Source organism: Vicugna pacos, chromosome 13 (genome assembly GCF_048564905.1).
Source record: "Vicugna pacos chromosome 13, VicPac4, whole genome shotgun sequence".
Lineage (NCBI taxonomy): Eukaryota > Metazoa > Chordata > Mammalia > Artiodactyla > Camelidae > Vicugna > Vicugna pacos.
In genome coordinates, this window is record NC_132999.1 from 27,493,392 (window position 1) to 27,517,707 (window position 24,316).

General features: G+C 38.7%; 1 protein-coding gene across 2 annotated transcripts in view; it reads left to right on the plus strand.

Moving 5' to 3' along the window:
- Positions 1-24,316, plus strand: part of USP24 (ubiquitin specific peptidase 24) — a 119,699-nt gene that overhangs the window by 64,874 nt on the left and 30,509 nt on the right. For both annotated transcript variants that reach the window (XM_072974371.1, XM_072974372.1), the window contains exons 30-45: positions 129-222; positions 1,269-1,424; positions 4,249-4,346; positions 6,454-6,549; positions 6,669-6,897; positions 7,593-7,752; positions 8,570-8,725; positions 10,903-10,973; positions 11,666-11,826; positions 14,748-14,809; positions 16,945-17,136; positions 18,105-18,222; positions 20,443-20,587; positions 22,637-22,756; positions 23,399-23,524; positions 24,136-24,234. In XM_072974371.1, the coding sequence (XP_072830472.1) occupies positions 129-222; positions 1,269-1,424; positions 4,249-4,346; positions 6,454-6,549; positions 6,669-6,897; positions 7,593-7,752; positions 8,570-8,725; positions 10,903-10,973; positions 11,666-11,826; positions 14,748-14,809; positions 16,945-17,136; positions 18,105-18,222; positions 20,443-20,587; positions 22,637-22,756; positions 23,399-23,524; positions 24,136-24,234 (2,083 nt within the window). The remainder of the gene's footprint in view (positions 1-128; positions 223-1,268; positions 1,425-4,248; positions 4,347-6,453; positions 6,550-6,668; positions 6,898-7,592; positions 7,753-8,569; positions 8,726-10,902; positions 10,974-11,665; positions 11,827-14,747; positions 14,810-16,944; positions 17,137-18,104; positions 18,223-20,442; positions 20,588-22,636; positions 22,757-23,398; positions 23,525-24,135; positions 24,235-24,316) is intronic.

Consider the following 24,316-nt stretch of genomic DNA (forward strand, 5'->3'; position numbering starts at 1 on the left):
TGTTATTAAGGTTAGGGAACCAAATAAATTTTCATTCAAGATGTGTGTTACTTCACATCCCATAGTAAATGACTTCGTTCTTGGAATTGTGGTCTATGTGAAAAAAATTTATATTTGAAAAATTTCAGGATAACTCTACGAGTACGAAAGCTTCTGCTCTTAATACCCACTGATCCAGCCATTCAGGAAGCCCTTGATCAACTCGATTCTTTAGGAAGAAAGGTAAGAGTATCTTGGATAGTTACTTAACAGGCATGGAAATTTTATATCATGGTTCAGTTGAAGATAAAATACAGTATCACATTAAGGTCATATGATACCATCTTTCCCATAAGTTTTTCTTTTTTAGAAAAATACCTTTGCTGCAAATGGAAATCAGAACTTCATGTTAGCTTTTTAAGTGTCTGTGGTCAATACTGACATCAGATTTTAGAACTGGAAGAGCCTTTATTATCATCTGCTTCCACCTCCTTCTTGTTTTATATTAGGAAAGCGAAGCCCAGAGCAGTGCAGTGTCTTGTCTAGGGTCAGAATCTAGCACTGATTCAGCTAAGATGTTTTTCTTCTGTCGTGATGCCTCTCTCAGTGTGATTGTGCGTATGTTTGAGTTGCTTGCATAAATGGATTATCGTTTATTTTTTCCACAGTTGATATTTAAAGTTCATTTTAATTTTTAATTTTGTTCCTTGATAATTTTATATATATATAAAATACATTTTACCTATAATATTGTTTAATTATGTTCTCAGAATAAATTCATTTAGAACAAAGTTGTTAGAACTAAGTTATGAATTTTATATTTCAGTGATTATAGTTTAGATCAGTCCATAGTCTTGTCATATATGGCTTATAGATTAATTTAAGGAAAGGAGAATAATGTAATTATAAAATGTATTACTAGTAGTAACTTTAAAAATTCTCAAAACTCCTCCTTTGCAATGTTACCATTTAATTATCAGTATTTAGTAGTACAAATTTTGAAAACATGGGAACAAATTAGGAAGACCTCTCTAGTGTTGTTTAGAATACATCCCCAGAAGCATTCCTGTAGAATTGGAATACTGTTGAGCACTTACAGTCTGTGTGATGGAGTTCAGTGTTTTGTTAATAATTACAGGGTGATGTGGCTTTGAGGTTAATTTTTAGAAAATTTCATTGATTTGACTGTATTAAAGTGAAAAAGAATATTAGAATGTGTAATGATACCTGTTTCTTTTTAATTTGTGCTTTTGACACACATATTCCTGTTTTCATTCTCATAAACTTAGAAAACATTGCTGTCTGAAACAAGTTCTCAGTCTTCAAAATCTCCATCCCTCTCTTCCAAGCAACAGCATCAGCCAAGTGCCAGTTCCATTTTAGAAAGTCTGTTTCGATCTTTCGCTCCAGGAATGTCCACCTTCCGAGTGCTCTACAACTTAGAAGTGAGAAACCTAATTTCTTTTCATTTCATTTTAACAGATTCACTTTGGTCTGAAGATTCATGCTTTCAGATACCAGAAATTAGTAAATCGGTTTCTATTATTATTGGATGGTCTGTTAAATTAGTTTTAAAAAAGTAAAAAACAGAATATAAATTGAAGTGTTTTGTTATTTTGACCTTTGAAATGCTCTTCTTTTTTCAATTTGTACCTATGTACATTGTTATAATTGTAAAATAGCATCTAAATTAATAATTAGGAAGGCTTATGTATTAAAATGTGTCACTAACTTCCTCTGGAAGTTTTGCAAGTCTATAAAATACCGGTTATTAAGCCTTAGCCTTGTTATTAAATGCGTTCTAACTTTTTAAAAGCTATTGGAATTTGTTGCCATTAATAAAGCTTTATAAGAATTTTGTCTGGAAACACATTAATATTATTATTTAAACTTTTGAAAGAATTTGAGCAAAAGAATATTTGTATTACCTTCCTTCCCAATAGTTGCTTTAAGCTAATAGATTTAGTTCAGTAAACATTTACTAATTGTGTACTTTCCACAAGTCATTGTGGTAGTTAATGGGTCAGAGTTGAAAAGCCAAGATAATTGCTCCAGGATCTTATGAGTAAGACATAGGGGAGGTTTGATACGCTGAGTCCTGGAATCAAAGCAGTAACAAAGCCATGTGGAAAGTGAGCCGGCAGAAAACAGTCTGGCTCTTGGACTGTTTGGAGGGTAAGGGGCCAGACCCTCACGCCACTTAAGGTCTGGAGAAAATAAAGCCCTGAATGATTTTGTCTTGCCCTGAGAAGTTCTATTCAGTCAGTTATTTATTAAAGAATCCAGATCAGTGCCTAAGTAACCTTAATTATCAAATTACTATTTATATTCAGTAGGTTTTGAGTCACAACAAAGGTCATAATTGGTAAGAGGGTACCTGCTTGGCCATTTTTTTCCAGGTTTTATTTCATATTATGATGGAGGCTATGATAACATTTCATATTTGCCTTAAAATAATCATTCTTGTGAAAACATTTGTTGGGTTCACAAGGAGAAAATATTTAGCAAATATTTTAAAAATAAAGTATGTTCCTATTTCACACAGACATTCAAAAATGCATACACTATTCCAAAACAGAAAATTACCTAGAAATTTTTGGCTAATTCAAGCTAATCAAATCTGCATCTTGCAATTACTGCCAGATTTGTCATTAGCTTTTAAACAATTATCTCAAGAAGTTACGGTATAAATCTTAACACCCGTATTTGAGAGCACTCAGAGAAACAGAATGGCCCAACAAGGGGTCTAGCTTGTCATCAGCTACCTAGATTGCATTATCTTAGAGCCAGAGGACTATAGTAAATTATCTGCAGTATAACTTTAGGACTTCTGATTAACTGGGAATTCCTCTGATAGGTTGTCTTTTGCTTTACACAAAAAATGTAGAAAACCGGCACTCCCAAGGCACTTATTTTTACTGTTACCTGAAAGGTAATGTTATTGCATTTTGATCTTTAACTTATGTTTGCCTACTATGAAACTTCAAAGTGGATATTCCAAATACCCATTCCTTTGGAGAAGTCTTCCATCTTCACTAAATTGTCCGTTAAGCACAGGGAGTATGTGCACGTGGCTGTTGACAGTCCAGAAGGATTAGAATTGCAGGGGGTTCCCGTTCTCCCATGTAACGCTCATGATCTGAGGCTGATGAGCCTGTTTCCCAAAGGGCAACTTAGGAAGAAAGCATCTTCAAAAAATAATAATAATACATTAAAAATCTAAGCTTTTAAAACTAATAGGCTCATAGAAGCAGTTTTTTTTTTTAATAGAAAAGGTTGTTGAATTATATCTAGTTTAAAACGTTGGGGAAAATGAGGCAACAAGCTTTTAAAATTTTATTTAAATCATAACTAAATAAGCAGTTGTTCACTGGGCACTTGTTTTGTGCCAGTGCTTGTACTAAGCACCTTAAGCATGTTACCTTACTCAATCCAAACAATCCTTTGGTGAAGATAATTATTGTCCTCATTTACCTGATGAGAAAACAGACAAAAGGGAAAATTACATATCTGAGATCTCTCATCTAGTTGGTGACAAAACTAGAATATGATCTAAATTTGTAGTCTTGTACTGCAGTATGATTATTTGTGTGAAATGATTTTCTACTATGCCAAAAACTGGTATACTTATTCCAGTTAAGCTTCCCTTTAGGTAGGTATTGCAGTGTCATAAAAGGGGCATGGACATTAGAGTGAGACACATCTGGGTTTAAATTCTGACTGTGTGACCTTGGGTGGGAGGTCACTTAACTTCTCAGATCTCAGTCTTTACCTATAGAGTAAAATACCTATGCCATGCACAGTGAGAGGAAGAGAGGATGCGTGTTAAGCACCTCATCTTATGGCTAGTACCTTGGAGATCGGTGCTCAGTAAACAGGAGTTATCAGGGAGTTCGTCTAGCATTTATAATAAATAAGCTGTTTTATAAAACTTTATATACTTCTTCCTAGAACATACCAGCATATCACAAAATGTTATGTGCTCTTACCTACGCCTCAGAGCAGAGAGCATTCACGTTTACTGGTTTCATGAAAAGAATTAACACACCAGCTCTCTTAAAAACAAAGGTTTTTCATGCTAAGTAAATAAAATTTGGAAAACATGGTCATTTTAATTGTGGAACATCAGCCTCCTCATACTACAGGGAGTAAAAAAGAGCAGCATTTAAAGAGGTTCTGACTCAGGTTGTCTGCTTGTTTTACTGAGTATAAAGGAGTAACTTCTGCTGGAGATGTTGGGATGATTAATTGTGCTTATTTTTCCCCAAGGTTCTAAGCTCCAAACTCATGCCAACAGCTGATGATGACATGGCAAGAAACTGTGCAAAATCCTTCTGTGAGAACTTCCTCAAAGCAGGGGGTTTGAGGTTAGAGTTTCAGTATTATGCTATATGAATTGCAGAAAATGAATCTAATTATTTTAAATTTTTATTATTTTATTTTTGAATCTAATTATTTTAGTTAATTTCTCCTGCCAAGGCATTATGTGAAGCATTATGCGAGTCCTAATAAGAAGGAGTGATGTTTCAGTCTTTGGAATATTTTAATTTACTTTTTGACTTAATATTTGGCAAACTGACAGACGCACGTTCTTTCCCCTCTGGTAATGGGGAAAATTCTCAAGAGGAGAGGAGAGGGGACTATACTGTTTCTGTTCATTTCCAGTTTGAGATAAGGTGAATTTGATTCCCAGTAATGCATGTTGTACAAGGCATTAGTGCTGAGGGTACAAAGATAGAATAGATACTGTCCCTGCCTTGAGAGGCTCATGGTTTAACAAAGAATGACAAATAGTTATTATAAGTATCGAAACAGATTCTCATAAAAAGTGCTTTGTTGGGTGGGGGATCAGCGGGGAAGGGGTAGGGAAGAAAGCAAGTGGTTAAATGGTTTGATTTGCTTGGGATAAGATTGGGAAATGCTTCCCAGAAAGTGACATTTGAGCTGGGAATTGAGATACGAGTCGCCATTTTCTAGGTAACTAAGAGGGAGAAGGGCTCTCTAAGCCAGAAGAGGTTGGAGATGAGCGAAAGCACAGAGGTGCCCTGACTGTCTTGGGAACTGCAGTCGCCTGGTGAGGCTAGGGCAAAGGGTAGCGGAGAGAGGTATGTAGAGAAGGGTCACATTCAGGAATTTCAACATTACCTTGTAGACCGTGGGAAAACGGGAGGTTTCTGAGCTAGAAGTCACCTAGAACAGTTACTCGGGCTACAGTGGAGACAGTGAGTAGATGTGGGAGAGACTGGAGGCAGGGAGAACTACTAAGAACTATGCCAGTGTTCCAGAGAAGAGATAAGAGGTTCTAAATTTGGGACAGTTGTAGAAGGGTATTTATAAGGTAGAATAGCCAAGTCTTTATGACTCATTTATGAAATGGCCCTGTGATTTCTAGCTTAGAAGAGTGAGCGAATGATGAATCTTTAGTCCACATGGGAAATAAAGATGGAATGAGATGGAGGGAACTGAGGAAGTCAGGAGAAATGAATATAATAGCACACGAGGTCCCTGTGAGTCATGTGATGGTTTGGACATGATGCTCTGGAGAGAAGTGGAGAAAGGCTTTAGAGGTTTGGGGAGGCAGTGGTGTGTATGTAAGTAAAGACTGAAGGCATAAGCAGCTGGCCAAGGGTTGAGTGACAAGTTAAGGATGGGAAGTTGAATCAGTAAGTGGAAATCTCTTCTTTATGATGAATGAGAAACGGGAAGTGACAAGAGTTTGAAAAGTAGAATAACTGAGGAGAGAGTTTGCTTTTCTGTTTTGACTTTAACTTATAGAAGACTCGTTTCTCTTTGTTAGCTGACTAAAGGGGGCCAATGGGAAAAAAAAGAATAAAGACAAGAAAGGGGGAAGAATGACCCCCTAAGTTCTACTTAGGGCTGAGTTCTACTGCCGTTGGAAGGAGAGTGACTCTAGGAAGACGTAGGCATGCCGTCTCCTCTGGGGGAGGGAAGAGTGAAGACCAACTTGATGTTTGCGCAGAGGACAGTTAAAGGAACTTCTGTTTGGAGGCCTTCAGGGGAAGAGAAGTTGGGTGGGACCTTGAGGAGATAAAGGGGATGGGAAACAGAAATGGAACTGGAAAGTAAAAACTCATTTCAGGTTACTCAACCAATTACAGAGCCATGCTAATACAGGCATTTTACTTATGGCTTTTTTTGAATGTCAGTTAGTATACCTGCCAGGCGTTGTTCTGAGCACTGGGAGCAGAGCAGTGAGTAGATGAAACAAACACCCATGTCCTCATGAAGCAGGAAAGACAAGCAATAGATGAAGAAGTAAAAGTATATGTCAGGTGGTGATAAGACCTGTAGAGAAAAGTGAGACAAGGAAGAGGGGCTGGAGAGGGATTGATGATACTCAGTAGGGTGATCAATAACATTGATAAGCGATTAAATTAATTATAGAAAATTTCCTGTGAAAGAAACAGAAGTCTCTAATATCTTGCCTTGTTTTTTTTTTTCTTTTCTCTGAAGTTTGGTTGTAAATGTCATGCAGAGGGATTCCATCCCATCCGAAGTAGACTATGAAACAAGGCAGGGAGTTTATTCCATCTGCCTACAGCTTGCAAGGTATGTAAATATACTGCATTAGTCGCAGAAGGCAGCCCTTGACTTTTTCTTAGACATCCCATCATTTTAAATAGTATGACATGACCTTGAATAAGCCTAGCTTTTCATTTCCTTTTAAGATTTTTACTTGTTGGACAAACATTGCCAACATTGCTAGATGAAGACCTCACCAAAGACGGCATAGAAGCACTTTCTTCTCGCCCGTTCCGAAATGTCAGCCGGCAGACAAGCAGGCAGATGTCCTTATGTGGTACCCCAGAAAAGTCGTCCTACCGACAGCTGTCTGTGTCTGACAGGTCTTCTATTAGGGTTGAGGAGATCATCCCTGCTGCACGAGTCGCGATACAAGTAAGTGATTTGTGTATCCAAGAAAAGCAAGTACCTCCTGTTTAGAAGGCACTGGTCGGGGGGAGGGCCTGTGTGGATGTAAAAATTATTGACGTGAATATTGTCTTCAAGGAGCGTACAGTGAGTAAGAAAGAGATCACTAGTGCAGAGGTAACTGTAATTCAGATAGCGAATGTCAAGAAAACTACAAGGACAAAACATTCCTTGAGAGGAAGTGGAATGATTACCTTCACCTGTGGCTGTCACGGGTGATTTTATGTAGGAGGTGGCATTTGAGCTAGGCCTTCAGGAATAGAGAGGGATTCGAAATGCAGAGAAAAGTGTGGAGAGTTGGAGAGAGGAGAGTTGTTCAAGCAAGAGGGAGGGCGCGAGCAGTTAGACAAAATTGGAGCGTGTGGGGGCGTCACACGCTAGTTCACGTGGGCCAACATGCAGGGTATGGGAGAGGGAAACGTAAACGCAGAATTGGTGGTGGGTGATTCAGAGCAGCACATGGAGAGTGGAGTCTCTGTAGTATATGCAGCAGGGGGCTAGTGAAGGTCCTCGCGCAGCACGGAAGCGAGAAAGGGCTGTCCTCGCGGGTGATCTTGGAGGGAAACGACCTCACAAAACTGAGGCCCGGGAGGAGGCTGCAGGAGTCAGCGGAGTGCGTTCGGGTCCTGCCTTTCCTCACCGCTCTTTCCACACCTCCTTAGACGATGGAAGTCAGTGACTTCACGTCCACGGTGGCTTGTTTCATGAGACTGTCGTGGGCTGCAGCTGCAGGACGGCTTGACCTCGTTGGGAGTAGCCAGCCAATTAAAGAAAGTAATTCTCTGTTTCCTGCTGGAATTCGAAACAGACTCAGCAGTTCAGGTACTGATTAAAAAGGATAAAGTGATTAGTACACTGGGCAAGAAGTACCTATAAGAAGCACCCCGGCATAGGTTGTTCAGAGTCACAGGAGGAGAAAACCTTTTCTCTTGCTGAGCTTGAGTGAAAATTCATCAAGCTACACACTCAAGATTTGTGCACGTTACTGTGTGTGTGTCATACTTCATTTAAGAAAAAGAGTGTTCATAAATACAGGGTAAATAGGGAAACAAAGCAGAGTTTGTGCTTGCTGAGTGTGAAAGTGTCATGAAGCCAGTAATAATGCACATGGAATTTGTACTTTTCTTGGTTTACAGCCTGTTATTTTCTGTTGGGCCTTCCTTTGTAAGAAGCTTTATGTCTCAGCTTCATTTGGTTTCCCTGCTCAATCTATGTATGTGTATTCACCTCAATAATAAAAAAAGTTTTTAAGCTATGTGATACACATGTAGTAAAGCACAGAAGTGTTCAATGTACATGATTTTTAGGGTTTTTACATATGTATAACCCATCTAGATCAAGATAAAGAACATTGCTAACATCCCAGGAAGGCTCCCACATGCCTCCAAAATTGCACTATTCCTAACTTGTATCACCTGAAACTAGTTTTGCCTCATAAACACATTTTTGAAAGCTTCCAGATGTGTTTTAAGTACAAAATAGTGAGGGTCAAATGAAGTAATTAAATCTCTCTTGTTTCTTAGACCAGAGTGTCTTGAAATATTTACTTTCACTTGTGGATCATGGAATACATTAAAGGATATCATTATATCATGAGAGTCCTGTGGGATCTGCAGTAACCTTCTGCTCACGTTTCCAGGAAGCAACTGCAGCTCCGGGAGTGAAGGAGATCCAGTAGCCCTGCACGCTGGCATCTGTGTGCGACAGCAGTCCGTGTCCACCAAAGACTCGCTGATTGCCGGAGAGGCTCTGTCCCTTCTTGTTACGTGCCTGCAGCTTCGGAGCCAGCAACTGGGTATGCAGGACACTTGCTGTTCATCCCTTCTAGGGAAGGGCCAGGCTTCTGTTGGGAATGATTTATATTCCATCCTAGATAAGGTCATAGTGAAAGAAATGGAAGAGGGGGGGAACGTTGGTGTGTGGAGTAAGTGAGGTCTGTGCTAGGTACTTAAATCCTGAACGAGTATTTATTGAGCACCTTCTGTATACACAGTTCTACCATGCATGTTATAAAGACAGTATGCCTGCTCTCCAGGACCTTACTACCTAGTTGAGGAATTAAAGCACTCCAAGTGTGTAGGTCATGAACTGTAGAATCAGAACTGTGTATCAGTTCCTAAACTGATAATGACTCCAGTATTAAAAATTATGAAACTTAAGATTTGCCCTTTTGTCTTTATTGTTGGCTTTGGCAAACTGGGGCTATTGCTAATCATTCTTTTAACGTCAGACAGCCTAGGGCTCAGTCCCTCATCACTGTCTTTCCTTTGGCTACACTTGTTCTCGTAGTAATCTCATCCACCTTCGCAGCCATAAATTCCCTCTGTATGCTGGTAACACCTACATTTGGCCCTACAGCCTGAGCCTCTCCCCTGACATCTCCACTTAGATTATCAGATAGGCTTCCCAAATTTAACACGTCCGGAGCTGAATTACTGGTCTGGCCCATACCTCCCAAGAGTTTTCCCAACTTAACAACAGTTTCATTCTTTAAGTTGCTCTAACCAAAAACCTTGGGGTCATCCTTTTTCCACACCCTGCTTCTAATCTGTCAGCACATCCTTCTTCAAACCATATCTAGATTCTACCCCTTAGACCACCTTCGCTGTTACTACTCTCTGACCCGCCCTCATCTCTTACTTGGATTTTAGCAGTTGTGCCCTAACTAATCTCCCTGCTTCTACCCTTGCAGTTTATTCTCCACACAGTAAGCAGAGTAGACCTTCTAAAATGTAAGTCAGATTGTATCACTCCTGTTTAAAACCTTGCAGTGGCTTCTGAGGTCACACTGAGTGAAAGCCAGATCTTTCCTGAGGCCTTCAAGGCCTGACACTGTTCACCCCCTTGATACCTCTGTGCCTTCACCTACTCCCCTCTCCCGCTCCCTCACTGTGCTTCAGCCACCCTGGCTTCCTGGCTGTTCCCCAACACTGCAGGCACATTCCAACCTCAGGACCCTTGCACTGGCTGTTCACACTTCTTGGTATGTTCATCCCCTGCCTTTTAAGGAGATCACAAACCTCTCCTCACCCAGCATCACCTAAACTCCTTACTTTATTTTTTCTACATCACTTGTCACTTTACAGCATAGAGTATAATTTGTCTGCTTATCATATTTATCATCGTTCTTCCCTCCCCAACTAGACGGTAAGTTCTGTAAGAACAGAGACTTTTTTTGTCCATTGTGTTCCCTACTGAATCTTTAGCACCCGAACACCACGTGATGTGTAATAGGCCCTCAATAAATACTTATTCAGAGATGAAGCCTTAATAGCTCCACTTTTAAAAATTGTACTAACACGTAGGAGCCTTGTTCACTGTTATTACTGATTCAGACTGGCTGTTACATAGAATTGGTGATTATTATGTATTTAGTATAGCATCCAAACTCATCGTGTAAGACCAAGATAAACATGTAGAAAAAAATTAGACCTTTATGGAACAGTAAAATAGTATCCAAAATGGCTTACTTTGAGCAAACATACCTTTAAAGGCTTATATATGAGGAGGGTAAGTCATTATGAAATGCTTTTGAGCATAAGCCATACTCATAGTTCAATCTCCTTACAATTCTAGAGATATTTTAAAATCAAGGTGAAAAAATGATAACTTCAAGCCTTTCTATCATTTGTAAGTTTATTGTAGGGTACGTTTTATAGTTCACAAGTATGGATCGTTTATCAAGGCAGGACATATTTATCCTGTAACTGGTGTGCATAAGGCAGTGTGTGAAAACGTGAGGGTACAAAGGTGACCATGGCACAGCCCTGCTCTTGAGCACCTTAGTCTCTCCTGGGGTGGTCTCAGACACGGGGCAGTTGGGGAAGGTACGGAATTTGATTCCATGTGGAAGAGGAGATGATTTCTACTAGTTAAGCTTAAGAAATTATTCAGAATTTTTGAAATCTTGAAAATGCACTTCCTAACTTAGTTTCCTCCCTTGCTCCCAATCGTCCTTATTCTTTTCGGTAGCATCTTTCTATAACTTGCCCTGTGTTGCTGATTTTATCATTGATATTCTGCTTGGATCACCAAGTGCTGAGGTAAGGATTTTTTACCTTACTTTATAAAAAACCCATTTGGTCCTATCCTGTCATGGGCTCTCTGGATAGCTGTGACATTATGAGAGGTACAGAAGGAATGGCATTTAGTCCTCTCAGGGAGTCGTGCAAAGGGGCTGCAGACCACTCTGAAAGCAACATGACCATTTGGACTGTCACCCTCCTTTCTGTTCCATATTCCACCAAAAGTTGAGACTAGCGCTGTGATTAACTTGTGTTGTTTATAGCAACACAAAATGTTACACCCAGTATTCAACATCCATAGCTGGCAAAAGCAGCTAGCATTAAGCATCAACATGTTTGTCAAAATCAAGAAAGACCAAATTCAAGCCATGAACTTTCATTAGATTTTATAATTCTGATTTTCTTACGTGACCATGAAAATTAACTTTGAGACACTTGAAGAAGTTTTTCCTTATTTTCATTTACATGAAATTATAAACATATTGATTAGAGTGGAATACAATAGTAGAATAATTTGGGAAATCAATTCCCAGACCACACTTATTTTAAATTAACCCAGTTTTTTCCATGTAAACTTTACCATTAATTATTGAAATGCTCAAACCCTTATAGCATCCTTCAGAGTGTGGACTTTGGAGGAAAATCATTTTTTAAGCAGTTTCTAAGTGTTGGTTGATGTACATCCTTTGCCACTAAAAATGTAATTCCAGATTCGCCGTGTTGCCTGTGATCAGCTGTATACTCTTAGTCAGACAGATACTTCAGCTCATCCAGATGTACAGAAGCCAAATCAGTTTCTCCTGGGTGTGATTCTCACGGCTCAGCTGCCCCTCTGGTCCCCCACTAGTATCATGCGAGGAGTCAATCAGAGGTACGTAATACAGATGACAAAGTTCACGTCATACAGAAAGAGAGGAATGACTTGTGTACTGCTCCCCCAAAGTCCACAGTGCATGATTAAGATGACAGAGTTTATCCTTTCCTCTTACCACATTTGTGCCCTGAAGTAGGACATTTCAGTTTTTTCCCCATTCAGGACAGAAAAATTAGAAGGAACAAACAATACTAGGTTTTCTTCCTTTCGACCACCCCAACTCCAGCCTCCACCCAACCTGGTCCACCTATCCCAAAAAGAGAGAAGGCTCACCTAGTTGTGGGGAGGCTGCATTATTCGAGCCAGATCACTGATTAAAGATCACACTGCTCATGTCCACTTATACAGCAGTTTCTTAGCTCAGCTTACTTTATAACTCCATGTCTTGAGGTAGTGAGGTATCCTTCTAACCTACTTTCTTGGTGGGTTTTTTGTTTGTTCGTTTTTGTTGTTGTTTTTGCTATCTTGGTTTTATACATGCCTGACATAGAAGTCTTGTGGTCCAGGCTCAGAGATGACTTGAGTAAATCCATCTGCCTGCCCCATCTAATCTCCTTGGGCTAGGCTAAACTGTGTGAAGGGGTGCCCTAGTGTAGGGCCCAGAATGGGAGGTAGGAGATACCAAGTTTGACTTCAAGTTTCAGCCACTTTCTCCGACTCGGCCTTACCAGAGAGCCCCTGATCTGGGACTTAGAAGGTGCCGCAGAGATTTGTGAAATCACTATCTACTTTCCTTGTGTATATGCTTTATAAATTAGAGCCCATAGAGGGAAGAAATGTTAGAGCTACTCCAAACCCCTAAGATACAAGCATGCAAACTTGGTCCAACTGTATTCTTTTCCACGTAGATGCACAGTTGTCTCGGCACAATTTTTTGAGGACTGTTCTTTCCCCATTGAATGGTTTTGACATTCGTGTTGAAAGTCATTTGAACGCATAAATATTTTATATATACATACACACACACACACACACACACACACACTCATACATAGATGCATGCATATATATGTTTACTTCCATTGATCTGTATTCTAGTTCTACGTAGCATTGTAGTAAGTTTGAAATCGGGATGTGTGAGTCCTCCAGTTTTGTTCTTTCTCAGAATCGTTTTGGCTACCAGAGGGTCCCTTTGAGATTCCGTATCAATGTCAGAATAAGTTTTTCTATTTCTGTGAAAAGCATCACTGGTATTTTAATAGGGTTTGCATTGAGTCTGTAGATGACTGGGTATGATTTGCGTCTTAACAAGATTTAGTCTTCTAGTCTGTAAACATGAGCTATCTTGACATTTATTTAAGTCCTCTTTCATATATGGAGATTCCTGACCCCCATATCTAAGTCTCAACTTTAAGTATTATTTTGAACCATTTAACCTCTTTTAACCTTCTACATTTATAAATGGAGACATCAAGATTTTGGTTTCTGAGATAAGGTCATTGTGAGTGATGTATAAAACTTAAAAATTTAACTGAATCTTACAGTCATGTTACAGTTGGCCATCAAGATCTCACCTAAATGAGACCTTAGCTGTGTATTTCTGCTTATGAAAGTAAATCTTCAGTGGTGTAAAGCCAAATTTCAGACAGTGGTCTTTCCCTGATAAAGACGTTCAGATTAAAAGACATAGAAACTTCTTTTTTTGCCTTTGTACGTTTTTTTATTTTAGAATTCTAATTTTTCCTAGTTGAAAGTTTCCTAAAATCAGTTAATCCTTTTAGCAGCTAGTAAGCTCAGTGATTCTTTAGTTGAAATGTGTCAGCCGTTTTTAAGAAGTAAGCTGTTGTGCTTTTACTTGAAGAGTCAGCTCGTTGAACATACCTCAATACGAAGAGTTCGATTTGTTACTGAGTTTCTCTAACCTTTGCAAAAGAAACAGAAAACGTTAGTTGAGTTCTTGAGCATACACTCTCAGAGACTCTCTTGAATGTAAAACATGCAATGTTACAGAAAACTGCGTCTTAATTACACATTTTTATAATTTGAAAGTTGCATTTCATAACTTTTAATGCCCAAGTTTGGTACGTATTTTCCCTTAGTAGTAATAGTAATGATGATAATAACAGTTACCATGGGCTCATTATGTGCCACACAGCAGGCTAAATTCTTGGCATGTATTTGTCATTTAATCCTCAAAATGGCCAAGTGAGTTTGGCAAATAATAATACCCACTTTTTAAATAATCATAATTCTTCACTCATTGTCTGTTCTCATCATTAGTGCATTCCAGACCCTTTATGCATGTTTGTGTATATGTGTGCATATTTATTCCTAGTCCTCTAATAAGCATTTTAGAAATCAGAAAACTGAGAGAACTGAAATAAATTGTCCCTGGACACCCAGCTGTAAGTAGTGGAGCCGAGATTAAAAGCAAGGTCCCCTGACTTTAAAACTGCGCTCCCACTACCATAATTGCAGAGAAAGCTTCATTGATTGTCCAGGATAAAAGAATTTACCTTTCTCTTTCTTGTCTTGTCCACTTTATTTTGCTTCTTAGCGCTTACCACCAGTTACCATGTGTATGTATTTTTTGTCTGTTGTCTGTCTCCTTTGTTCTTTGTTCACTACTCCCTTAAAATAATTCTAAGCATATAGTAGGTACTTAATATGTATCAGTTGCTATTGGAACAAATGAATGTAATCGATGCATTATGTATGCAATCTGTGTGCATCATTACAAAATGTGACAGATTTAGTAAATTTCTTCTCTTTACACTGTTATTCCTATACTGTATCTGTATAAATAAAATCACTTGTGTACGTCTTGCTAAAATGTTGAAGTTGAATTAATGTAGAAGTAGTTATTTTATGCTTAGGAAAATTCTCTTGTTCAATTGTTTTACGAACTTATTCTTACAAAGAAAATTTTTTTTATTTTAAAATCAGCCTCTTTTTAATCATTGAAATCTGTTTTTTAGATTATTATCTCAGTGTATGGAGTATTTTGATCTGAGGTGCCAATTATTAGATGATCTGACAAGTAAGTAAATGTCTAACTTTGATTTATGTAGGTGGAGGGGTTAAGAAGGACTAGAAAAGACAGACATTTCTAAATCTGACTTAATATATCTCAGCTATAAATAACATTATAATTATTGTTTGAAGTCGAATTTTATTTTCTTGAAAATAGCATGTAAACCCATGTATCAGTTATTGCTTCTCCTATTACACACCCAGCCATTAATATGTTGAAAAGATTTGTTGATTTTAAAAATTGTCAAAGGCTAATATTTTAATTACACTGATACAGAACTATTAGGAAGAATCTTTCTCTCCATTACAGCCAATTCTGACAATTTTAAAAGTTTGAAGGAGATGGAATCTGTTGAGCTACGTTGATAGTAATAGAAGTAAATGATAGAATTCAGTTGATTGTTTACCGTTAGGTGATTGCAGTATCGTTGTTAGAAATTCTTTTGTTCGAGTGTTTTAAGATGTTAGTCATCTGCGCTTATTCTTATATAATACAAATGTATATTGGAATGCTCTGTGTAAATTTTAGTTGTTCAAATGAAGAGTTTGTTAGTTTATTCCTCACCCTTTATGCAAAGATCATGGGAAAGATTTGCTTCAGCTTACAGGGAATAAATAAAGTAAAAGTCAGGACTGACAAAAACATTAATTCGAAAAGAACGTCAAGGCCAAGAGGTAAAAAAAAAATTGTGCCCGCTGTCCAGTCCCACACGTCAGAATTGGGTTGTGAGTTTCCTGGAAGACAGAGGTAAACAGGAAACAGCATTTGTTTGGTTGTCCTCAGTACCCTAGAAGAAGAAACAGAATTGTTTCTCAAAAGAAACAAATCTTTTTCCCAGCACTTAAACCAAAAGGAAACTTCATACAAAGGTCTTCATGCAATGGACATGTAAAGACAGAGTGACTAAGAAACCCCAGCAACATCGCTAAGGCAGGTGCCTCTATGGATTTCCTAAGTCTCTCGAGAATCGAGGACCCGGTACTCTGAGCAGTGCCGTGAAATTGGTTTCGTTGGCGCCTGAGTTGATGTAGTAAGAGTATACATCTTGATTCAGGGGTAAGACCTGTACTATCTAGGAAGTGGGTGGGCTGCATGTCCATCTCACAATCTTAGCCTAGTACCACGGTTTTCAACCAGGCTTTCAGTGTAAGCAGCCAGCAAAGGTTTGCTCTCTGGCTTGGTTGTGGCGAGGGTATTCTGCTTCGCTTCTTGAGAACTGGTCTCATGAGCTGGCTGTACGCACAACCTCAGAATGCAGGAACACGGTGTTAGTGTAGCCTTGCTGTGTCGCTGAGTCACCTATGAGATTCAGGATCCCTTATTGGGATGTCGAGGGCAGAGTGGGAATATGTCTTGGAACAAGCAATATTTGCCATTTTTGGAGTATTTTCTGTATGCCAGTGCCAGTACTAGCCACTTTATACACAGCACTCTGCAGTGTAGGTGTTAGCCTCATGTTGTTAATAAGGAAACCCTGAAGATCCCTTCTCCCGTCCCCACCTGGGGCCCTGCTTGCCTGTGGCTGTAGTGCAGTGGAAAGAGAGCACAATCTCTGCTCTCCTCCCTAATCCTAACTTCCAACTTGGAATCATGTTTTAAATCCTTGTTTGGAGGGGAAAATGAAATACGTAATACGAAAGAACAGAGTGGCTCTCCGGAGTCTGGCTCACTGTCTGGAAACTCGGACTCTGCCTCTGTGCTTTTGCCCCCTCTCCTTTGCAGAGCTCCCGTCCCTTGGCAGAGGTGACACTGTAAAAAGCATCGGCTCTCCACTCACCCCTCAGTCCGTTCCTTCTCTAGAAGGATTTGTTCCCTGGCATGTCTGCTATGACCCACCAAACAGGAGCTTCTCCAGAACAAGAATTGTCCCCTCCATCTTACATCCCCAGGACCTAGCACCGTGGCGCACAGAGGAGACGCTCCTAACGTTTGCTGTACGACTGAGAGAGCTCAGGAGGGAGGGCGCGGGTCTGCGGGCGCCTTCAGAGTCCTGTGGGCGCCTCCGTTCACCCATGACAGGTTTTTTAATCTGTGAAGTGAAAGATGGAGACTTGTCTTTGCTGACTTGAATTCAGGATTTTAACTCCAAGGAAAGAAATCCTTCTTTCTTCAAAATGTTTATGTTTGTTTTTCCTTCTTAGCTTCAGAAATGGAGCAGTTAAGAATCAGCCCAGCCACCATGCTCGAAGATGAGATTACTTGGCTGGATAACTTTGAACCTAATCGCACAGCTGAATGTGAGACCAGTGAAGCCGACAACATTTTATTGGCAGGACACTTACGGCTCATTAAGACCCTTCTTTCACTCTGTGGGGCAGAAAAGGAAATGCTTGGTAATTATTACCTCATCTTATGTGACAGAATACCTCAGTTCTCACTTACTGCCGTAGCGTTACATGTAATTGGGAAAATAAGATAGATGCTAAGTGTTCCATAGAAAATTGACCCTTCAGGCAATAAGAGATTGGAATTTTAGTGGCTAACAAATTTAAGGTGAATTTTATATGTGTCATTAAACCCTATAGAGAATTTTAAAGTGTTCAAAATAGTTGGATCACGTAACTTTTTCATACCAACTAAAAATTATAAATCAAAGTAGGTTTTTGTCTTTTTGCTGTTACATACTTTATAAAATATAATCCGTTATATGTCTTACCTCTTTTAAAGATAATTCTTGTCTCAAGAAGCAGCCCCCAACCAACACCCCTGGATGGTGGGGCACACATGTAATTTATAAAAGCGTATTCAGTATTACAAGTTATATTCAGAAAACAGATCAAAATGTTAGTTATCACTTTTATTGTACAAACCAAGCTGTATAAAAATCTTCTTGGCTACTGGGGATACATAGAAAAGAGTGATTCTATACCAGGGTGAGATGGGCACGTCATTTTTATCTAAAGATTTTTGAAGTTTTAAAAAACTTTTATGTGGACTCCCCTGTGCCCGGAGTAAAAGTTAATTATTCACTCAAACCATCTGCCTTGTGATGTTACTGGCATTAGTGTCTCTTAAGTGAAAGCTTAACTTCTTTCACTCTGTTGTAAGCTCGTAGGGGAGGAACCTTCACTTGTCTATCTTTGAATCCTGTCCCCCAACTCTCCCACCCATCCCCACCCCTCTGCCCCACAGAGCTTTGCCACATATTGTAAGTGTTCAAAAAATGAACATTGAGACATCGAGTTAAATTGAATGCCCTGCCATGGGATGGCCTTAGATGCTCTGATAGGAAAGTGCAAGACAGAATCTTTGAATTAAAATATATGTTCATCCTCAACATGAATATTATGCTCTATTCCAGGTTCATCACTCATTAAACCATTGTTAGATGACTTCCTTTTCCGAGCTTCTAGAATTATTTTAAATAGTCATTCTCCAGCTGGCAGTGCCGCCATCAGTCAACAGGACTTTCATCCAAAGTATGGAAAATGCACGTTGTGTTCAGTTTTGGTAAAAATTCTAATTCGAAACTTTAGTCCAGAAAGATTTTCTTAACTTGGAGTTTGTCTTCCATCTTGTGAGTGTGTGTAGCTTGTAAGATATTATCTACCATATAAAGAATGCATGTGAGGGGGCTTAGGATAAAGCCTGCCTGGCACATAGCGCAGGTGTGCTGGTACCATTATTATCATCCAGATGGAAGAGTAAGTAATAATGTGGTTAACTTGGTCAGTAACAAATTCCAGGAGAAGCTGAGGTTGTAAGAATTCCTTCCAAAGTAGCAGAAAGTAGGCTTGAGTCTTGAGGGTTTCTGCTGGGAGAAGAGCATAGGTGCGTTAGTACATGAACCTTGTGATTTGCTGAGTATTGACTGTGTCCTGATAATTACAACTGCTAGTGACTTATTACAGTGATAATTTTAGAATCAAATTTTATACCAGTTTTTATGGGTAGAAATTTGAAAGATCCTTTTGTAATGTTGACCCTACGTGGGTGATGTTTCTCTTTGAGATAGGAGGAGGCAGCTACAAGCTGCCGTCTTATTTACTCTGAATCTAATTTACTTTGTTCTTTTCTCCTGAAAACCAGTTAATTGAGTAATCCTAAAGAAACTGAGGGTTTGGTATTTAACCAGAGAAAAAAATTCCTGTACAGTTTCAGTGGTTATTGAAATGGGCAAGGCATAATAATAAGCATTATATTAATGGACTCTTAGAGCTATCTTATGTATGAATATTTCTCTATCTAGAGATTCCCTATTAGCAAGATCTGTTTTAGGTAATAAACAACCTTCATCAAAACTCTTTGGGTCTCCTTCAAACTGTGACTTCCATCCCCTCCCCTGTCCTAGTCTTGTTCTGGAAGATTGAGTGCTAACTCCGTGGGGGCTCCTCTATTAGAGCAATAGAAATACATGAGTGTTTCAGTTTTCAGTGAACAGAGAAAATAAATCTTCAGCAGTTTTACTGAAATCGTTTTTCACGAATCCTTCCAGTTGTATGTATTAAAAGTAGTACCTCCACCAACAGGTCGTTGTGTTTTTTTAATCACATACAGTGCCTTGACTAGAAAAGGAAACACTTGTTTCCTCCCTCCCCAGTGCACTGAATGATACTCGTTTGTCACAGTGACTCACAGCCTTTTCCCACCAAAACCCTAAAGCCAGAAAGAGATTTAAAGTACACAGAAGCTCTTTTCACAAGGAATGCTGTTCTTATCGGACACCAACAAAAGGACTTCTTACCTGTATATACGGTAACTTCTGTTCATTCTTTACCTGTCCTTTGCAACCCAGAAACACAGGTAAGAAGCAAAGGACAGTGCCAGCTCCACACAGCCCTTGTCCTCAGTGCCTGACGTGGGGCTGATCTCCAAGCCCCTCAGCCCCCTCTTGAACACATACCCTACGCTCCACTCCTTAAGTGTCTCTCAGAGGTTGGATGTCCTCTTTTCTGTGTATCCTTCCTAACCTGTGATGTCCTAAGAAATGCAAGGATGGCTTAAGTGACAGTGAGAAATTACTGTCCTTCCCCAAAATGATTTCTACTAAAGGTGAGCCATCAAGAAGCCTTTGGTTTCCTGCAGAATGCTTGCTGGTTATCTGTCATTGTCATTTTTTAAAAATTGACGTGACAAAAAACTATGTATTTCTGTCTCCATTTTTCCAGCAAAGTAGAAAGTTGATTACTATCCTTGAAGAATTCTTTATCTGCAGATGCATATAAAGTGTTTTTGGGCGTCTTTTCTGGTTTGTGTAGCTTTCTGCCATGTAGATATTTGCTGTGTAGATGAATTTCAGGGTGATACCTACAAAACCTTTCTTCCTACTTACTTTAATTGAAAGATAGTTATTTCCATGTTGTGATTTTGGTAAAGTTTTCAGGCTCTTTATGCTTTATTCTTGCTGATCCATCACTTAGATAAGAATATTCTGAAGTTGTAATTTAAAAATTTGCTACTTTATCATCAGGCCAAGAAGATGTTTAGCTCTAAACCATAATCATCCCCCCAGTATTCATGGTCTCTTCCCTTGTTAAGAAAGCACTTCCCACTAGATTACTGGGTTCTGCCAGCAGACCTGACTTAACCCTGTTTCGGGAATTGCAGCTCTTTACTTTCATTTCAAATGCTGATTTAGTTTAATGAGCAACTTAAGTAAATTATTCACTGTTGAAATTGACTGTGTCTTTCGTTTTTAGATGTAGTACAGTGAATAGCCGATTGGCAGCCTATGAAGTCCTTGTAATGCTGGCTGATAGCTCACCTTCAAATCTTCAAATTATTACAAAAGAACTACTTTCCATGCATCATCAACCTGATCCTGCTCTTACCAAGGAGTTTGATGTAAGTTCTCTAGATCTGGATGCACTTATTTTTTTTAGAATGATCTCTTAAACGCTTTATTTGAAAATTATGTTTACATTATCCTAATCACAAAGAAAATCAATGTTATTCTTTTGCTTATCATGTTCACTTATTCAAGTCAGCTATCATCTGTAGTGTATTGCACTAATAGACTGTAATATATTACTAACTGATACCCTTTTAATTAAAAAAGATGAGACATTTTCAAGTCAGTTGATAATTACTCTCAGTAAAAAGTAACATTTCAACCTATTTTTTGAGAAATTCTTTCCTTGGCACAGTGCCAGGCATTAGAGTTACAAAGTAAAACAGATACTGGTTCTGTCACAGTACAGTTTGTGTTCAGTTAAATTCAACTAAGATTTATTGAGTTTACTATGTGCTAAGGGGTGTTGTTAGCTTTTGGAACTCAGAAGTGAAAATATAATCCCAGCCCTTAGAGGTATGTCCTGAATGCTCTATTAATAGAGAGGCACTTCGACACATGGTGGTGGTGTTTTAGAAGGCTTCTTAAAAATGATGAAGTTTAAAATAGAGCCCAAAAGGATAGTGAGCCAATTCCAAGGTCATTCCAGCCATGAGTAGCCGTGGAACAGCTTCGTTTGTGTCGGGATCTGCAAGAAGGAAGTGAGCTGCAGGTGCCCTGGACCTGTGGACCAGGAGTGAGAGGACACTTCGAAAGCATTCTCCATGAACATCATAGATAGGCTGTCATCCCTTCGGATGCCTGAGCTGAGTACTATGGAACATACAAATTAGATGGGAAAAGAATGAGAACAAGTGTTCCAGACAGAGGAAATGGCACTTGCAAGGTGAAATTCGAGTGTGTAAATTGGAAACTATTTTGGTATGAACTGTTTAGTTTATAATGCTTGTTTTATGCTATGCTTTAGTTTTACATGCATTTATTTAATAATCTGATTTTAAATGACAATTTTACTATTTTATTAAGTCAGGGATTATGTCAGCATAATGAAGAAAATATTTGTCATATATAAATATATTTTTAGCACTGTTATGAACCAGTTTTTTTTTACTTTATAAGTTTTTACTTTGCAATTTGGACCACAAGTAAATTACAGTGTTAATTATGTCTTAGAAATCACCCTACTCTAAGTGTATGTTGAATGTTAACAAAAAGTCTGTGATATTTAGCAGTTCTTTTCAGTCCAGAAGACCTGCAGGATTTTGTCAGTTGATTAGTTATCGCATGGATGCAAGTACTTGATTAATGTGGATAACATGATTTCGGTCATAGCATTAGAACCAAGGTTCTACTGTGATAACAGTTCAGTGTGTCATTACAATATCCTTTTCTACTTGGAGAAGTGCCATATTAAACATTATCCAAGATGCCTTTTCTAGATTATTTCTACCTAGAAAAACGCTGTACTGGAATCTGCACTATTACAAACCATCCTTAAGTGACACGCTAGGGTATTTACCTATTTATTTAAATTGCATGCTTATTAGAAAGCTCAATAGAAGAATGTTACCTTCTCGAAAAGAAAGGAAAGGAACATGCACCTTCCTTGACCATCCAGACTGGTTAGGATAGTAAGCTCTATTCACAGAACTCTGTTCCTCCTTTTCAGGGAACTTCCACAGTTTGTACATACGTATCAGTACTTTTAGTTGATTAATGGCTACCTATCTACCTTCCTACAATGTAAGCGCCTAGAGATCAGGGACCAGATACATTCCTGCTGTCTCTCATATCCCTGGCACAATGCTGGCTCATAGTAGGCTCTTCAGGAACATTTGTTGAATGATAATTAAGTGACTGAACGTGTGACTACATAGTGGATGTACAAAGACACACGCCCCGTATGCGAGGTACTTTAGGAACTGGAAGGAAACACTGAGAGAGCAGTTCTAAAATTGCATTGCATTTGCAGACTCATAAACATGCAGGATGGATGAATCTGTATCTTTTTCCTTTGGGCATCTCGTATAGCTGTGAGGACATGTGTTGGTGGCAGATGCTAATGCTCTCTCCTCTACTATTTCTACTCATCTCTTTCCTAGTACCTTCCCCCAGTGGATAGCAGGTCCAGCTCAGGGTTTGTGGGGCTGAGGAACGGTGGCGCTACGTGTTACATGAATGCAGTCTTCCAGCAGCTGTATATGCAGCCGGGTCTCCCTGAGGTGATTTCCTGCCTCTTTCCTGTTTAGTATCATAAATGATGTATGTGTACATTGCCTGAGAACTGTTCCATATTCATATGTTGCAATTTTGGGCTTACCAAAACTAAGCAAAATTGGAGATTCTCTAGCAGCTTCATAAATCTTATAGATAATATATTGTTCATAGTCACATATTTTATAAGTCTGCTAGGGTAATATGCTGCCTGTTTGACATTGTATTTGACTTAATGTGATTTTTGAACTAAATTATTCTCAAGTTCTGTTATAAAATCACTAACATTTTTGGTGTTCTAGATATATTTAGACTTATCATCAGCACTATACTAGTAACTTGTGATTCAGCAGTAAATAGTTTTGAGACTATTCTGTGTGTTATCATGTTGCACTTATTTCTTGTAGAGATCCTGGTAGTTCCAGGATCTAGTTCCAGTTATTCGTAATCAAACAGAAGCTCAAAGAGATGATTTATTCATGATTATACCAGCTAGGAAGTGTTGAAGCTAAGCATGTGCAGAGTTATAGATGCATCCAAACACACATACCATTCTCAAAGAGCAATATGGGTGCTCACACGTATGTTAAGTCAAGTTTCCTGTAAAACGGTTGAATATTTCTGATTTAACACAGTTCATTTCTTTTTAGTCATTGCTTTCAGTGGATGATGACACGGACAATCCAGACGACAGTGTATTCTACCAAGTACAGTCTCTTTTTGGGCACTTGATGGAAAGCAAGTTGCAGTACTATGTACCTGAGAACTTTTGGAAGGTATTTCAACCAGTAACTCTTTAGATAAAAAGATGTTATGTACATGGAGTGTGGCCACATTCTTTCTCTAGTGATAACTGTCTTGTTTTTAACTCTAGATTAATCCAGTTGTCTATACAGTTCTTTTTGACATTGGTGCTTGATTCAAGTGATTAGAATGTTGAGAATAGTCAGCTAGGGATTTGCTGATCTTAATTGTTTTGACTATTTCTCATGTTTCTTATTTAGCTGTTTGAAGTATTTGTTCAAATTATTCCTCTGAAGCTATGCCAATTTCACTAATGCCTCTAAACAAAGAACATTCTGTTTTAACATGGCTTTACTATGCTTCGCCTTATATTTTCCCATATAGATTGGTTGGCTTCTAAGAGAAACTCTCTGGGTGGCCCTAGATCTCAGCCGGTATGGTTTCATAGACTTAACTATAAAGGGACCAGGGAGAAGCATAGGCTGCTAAATACAAGCTAATCTCATGTCAGTATAAGAACTTTTATATCCTAATAGTGAACCTGATTTTTAATCACATTTAAGGGCTCTTTCACATTCCTTTTCTACTATATTCAGAAATTGCTACTTTCCCTTTAACAACGTATTTAACTCTTGTTACATAGATTTTCAAGATGTGGAACAAAGAACTTTATGTAAGAGAACAGCAGGATGCATATGAATTCTTCACTAGTCTCATCGATCAGATGGATGAGTATCTCAAGGTAGAAAAAGTTTCATTTTCCCTCTAACGCCCTCAAAGTCTGTAGCATAAGAACAGTGATTCAGGATTTGGGATTACTATGA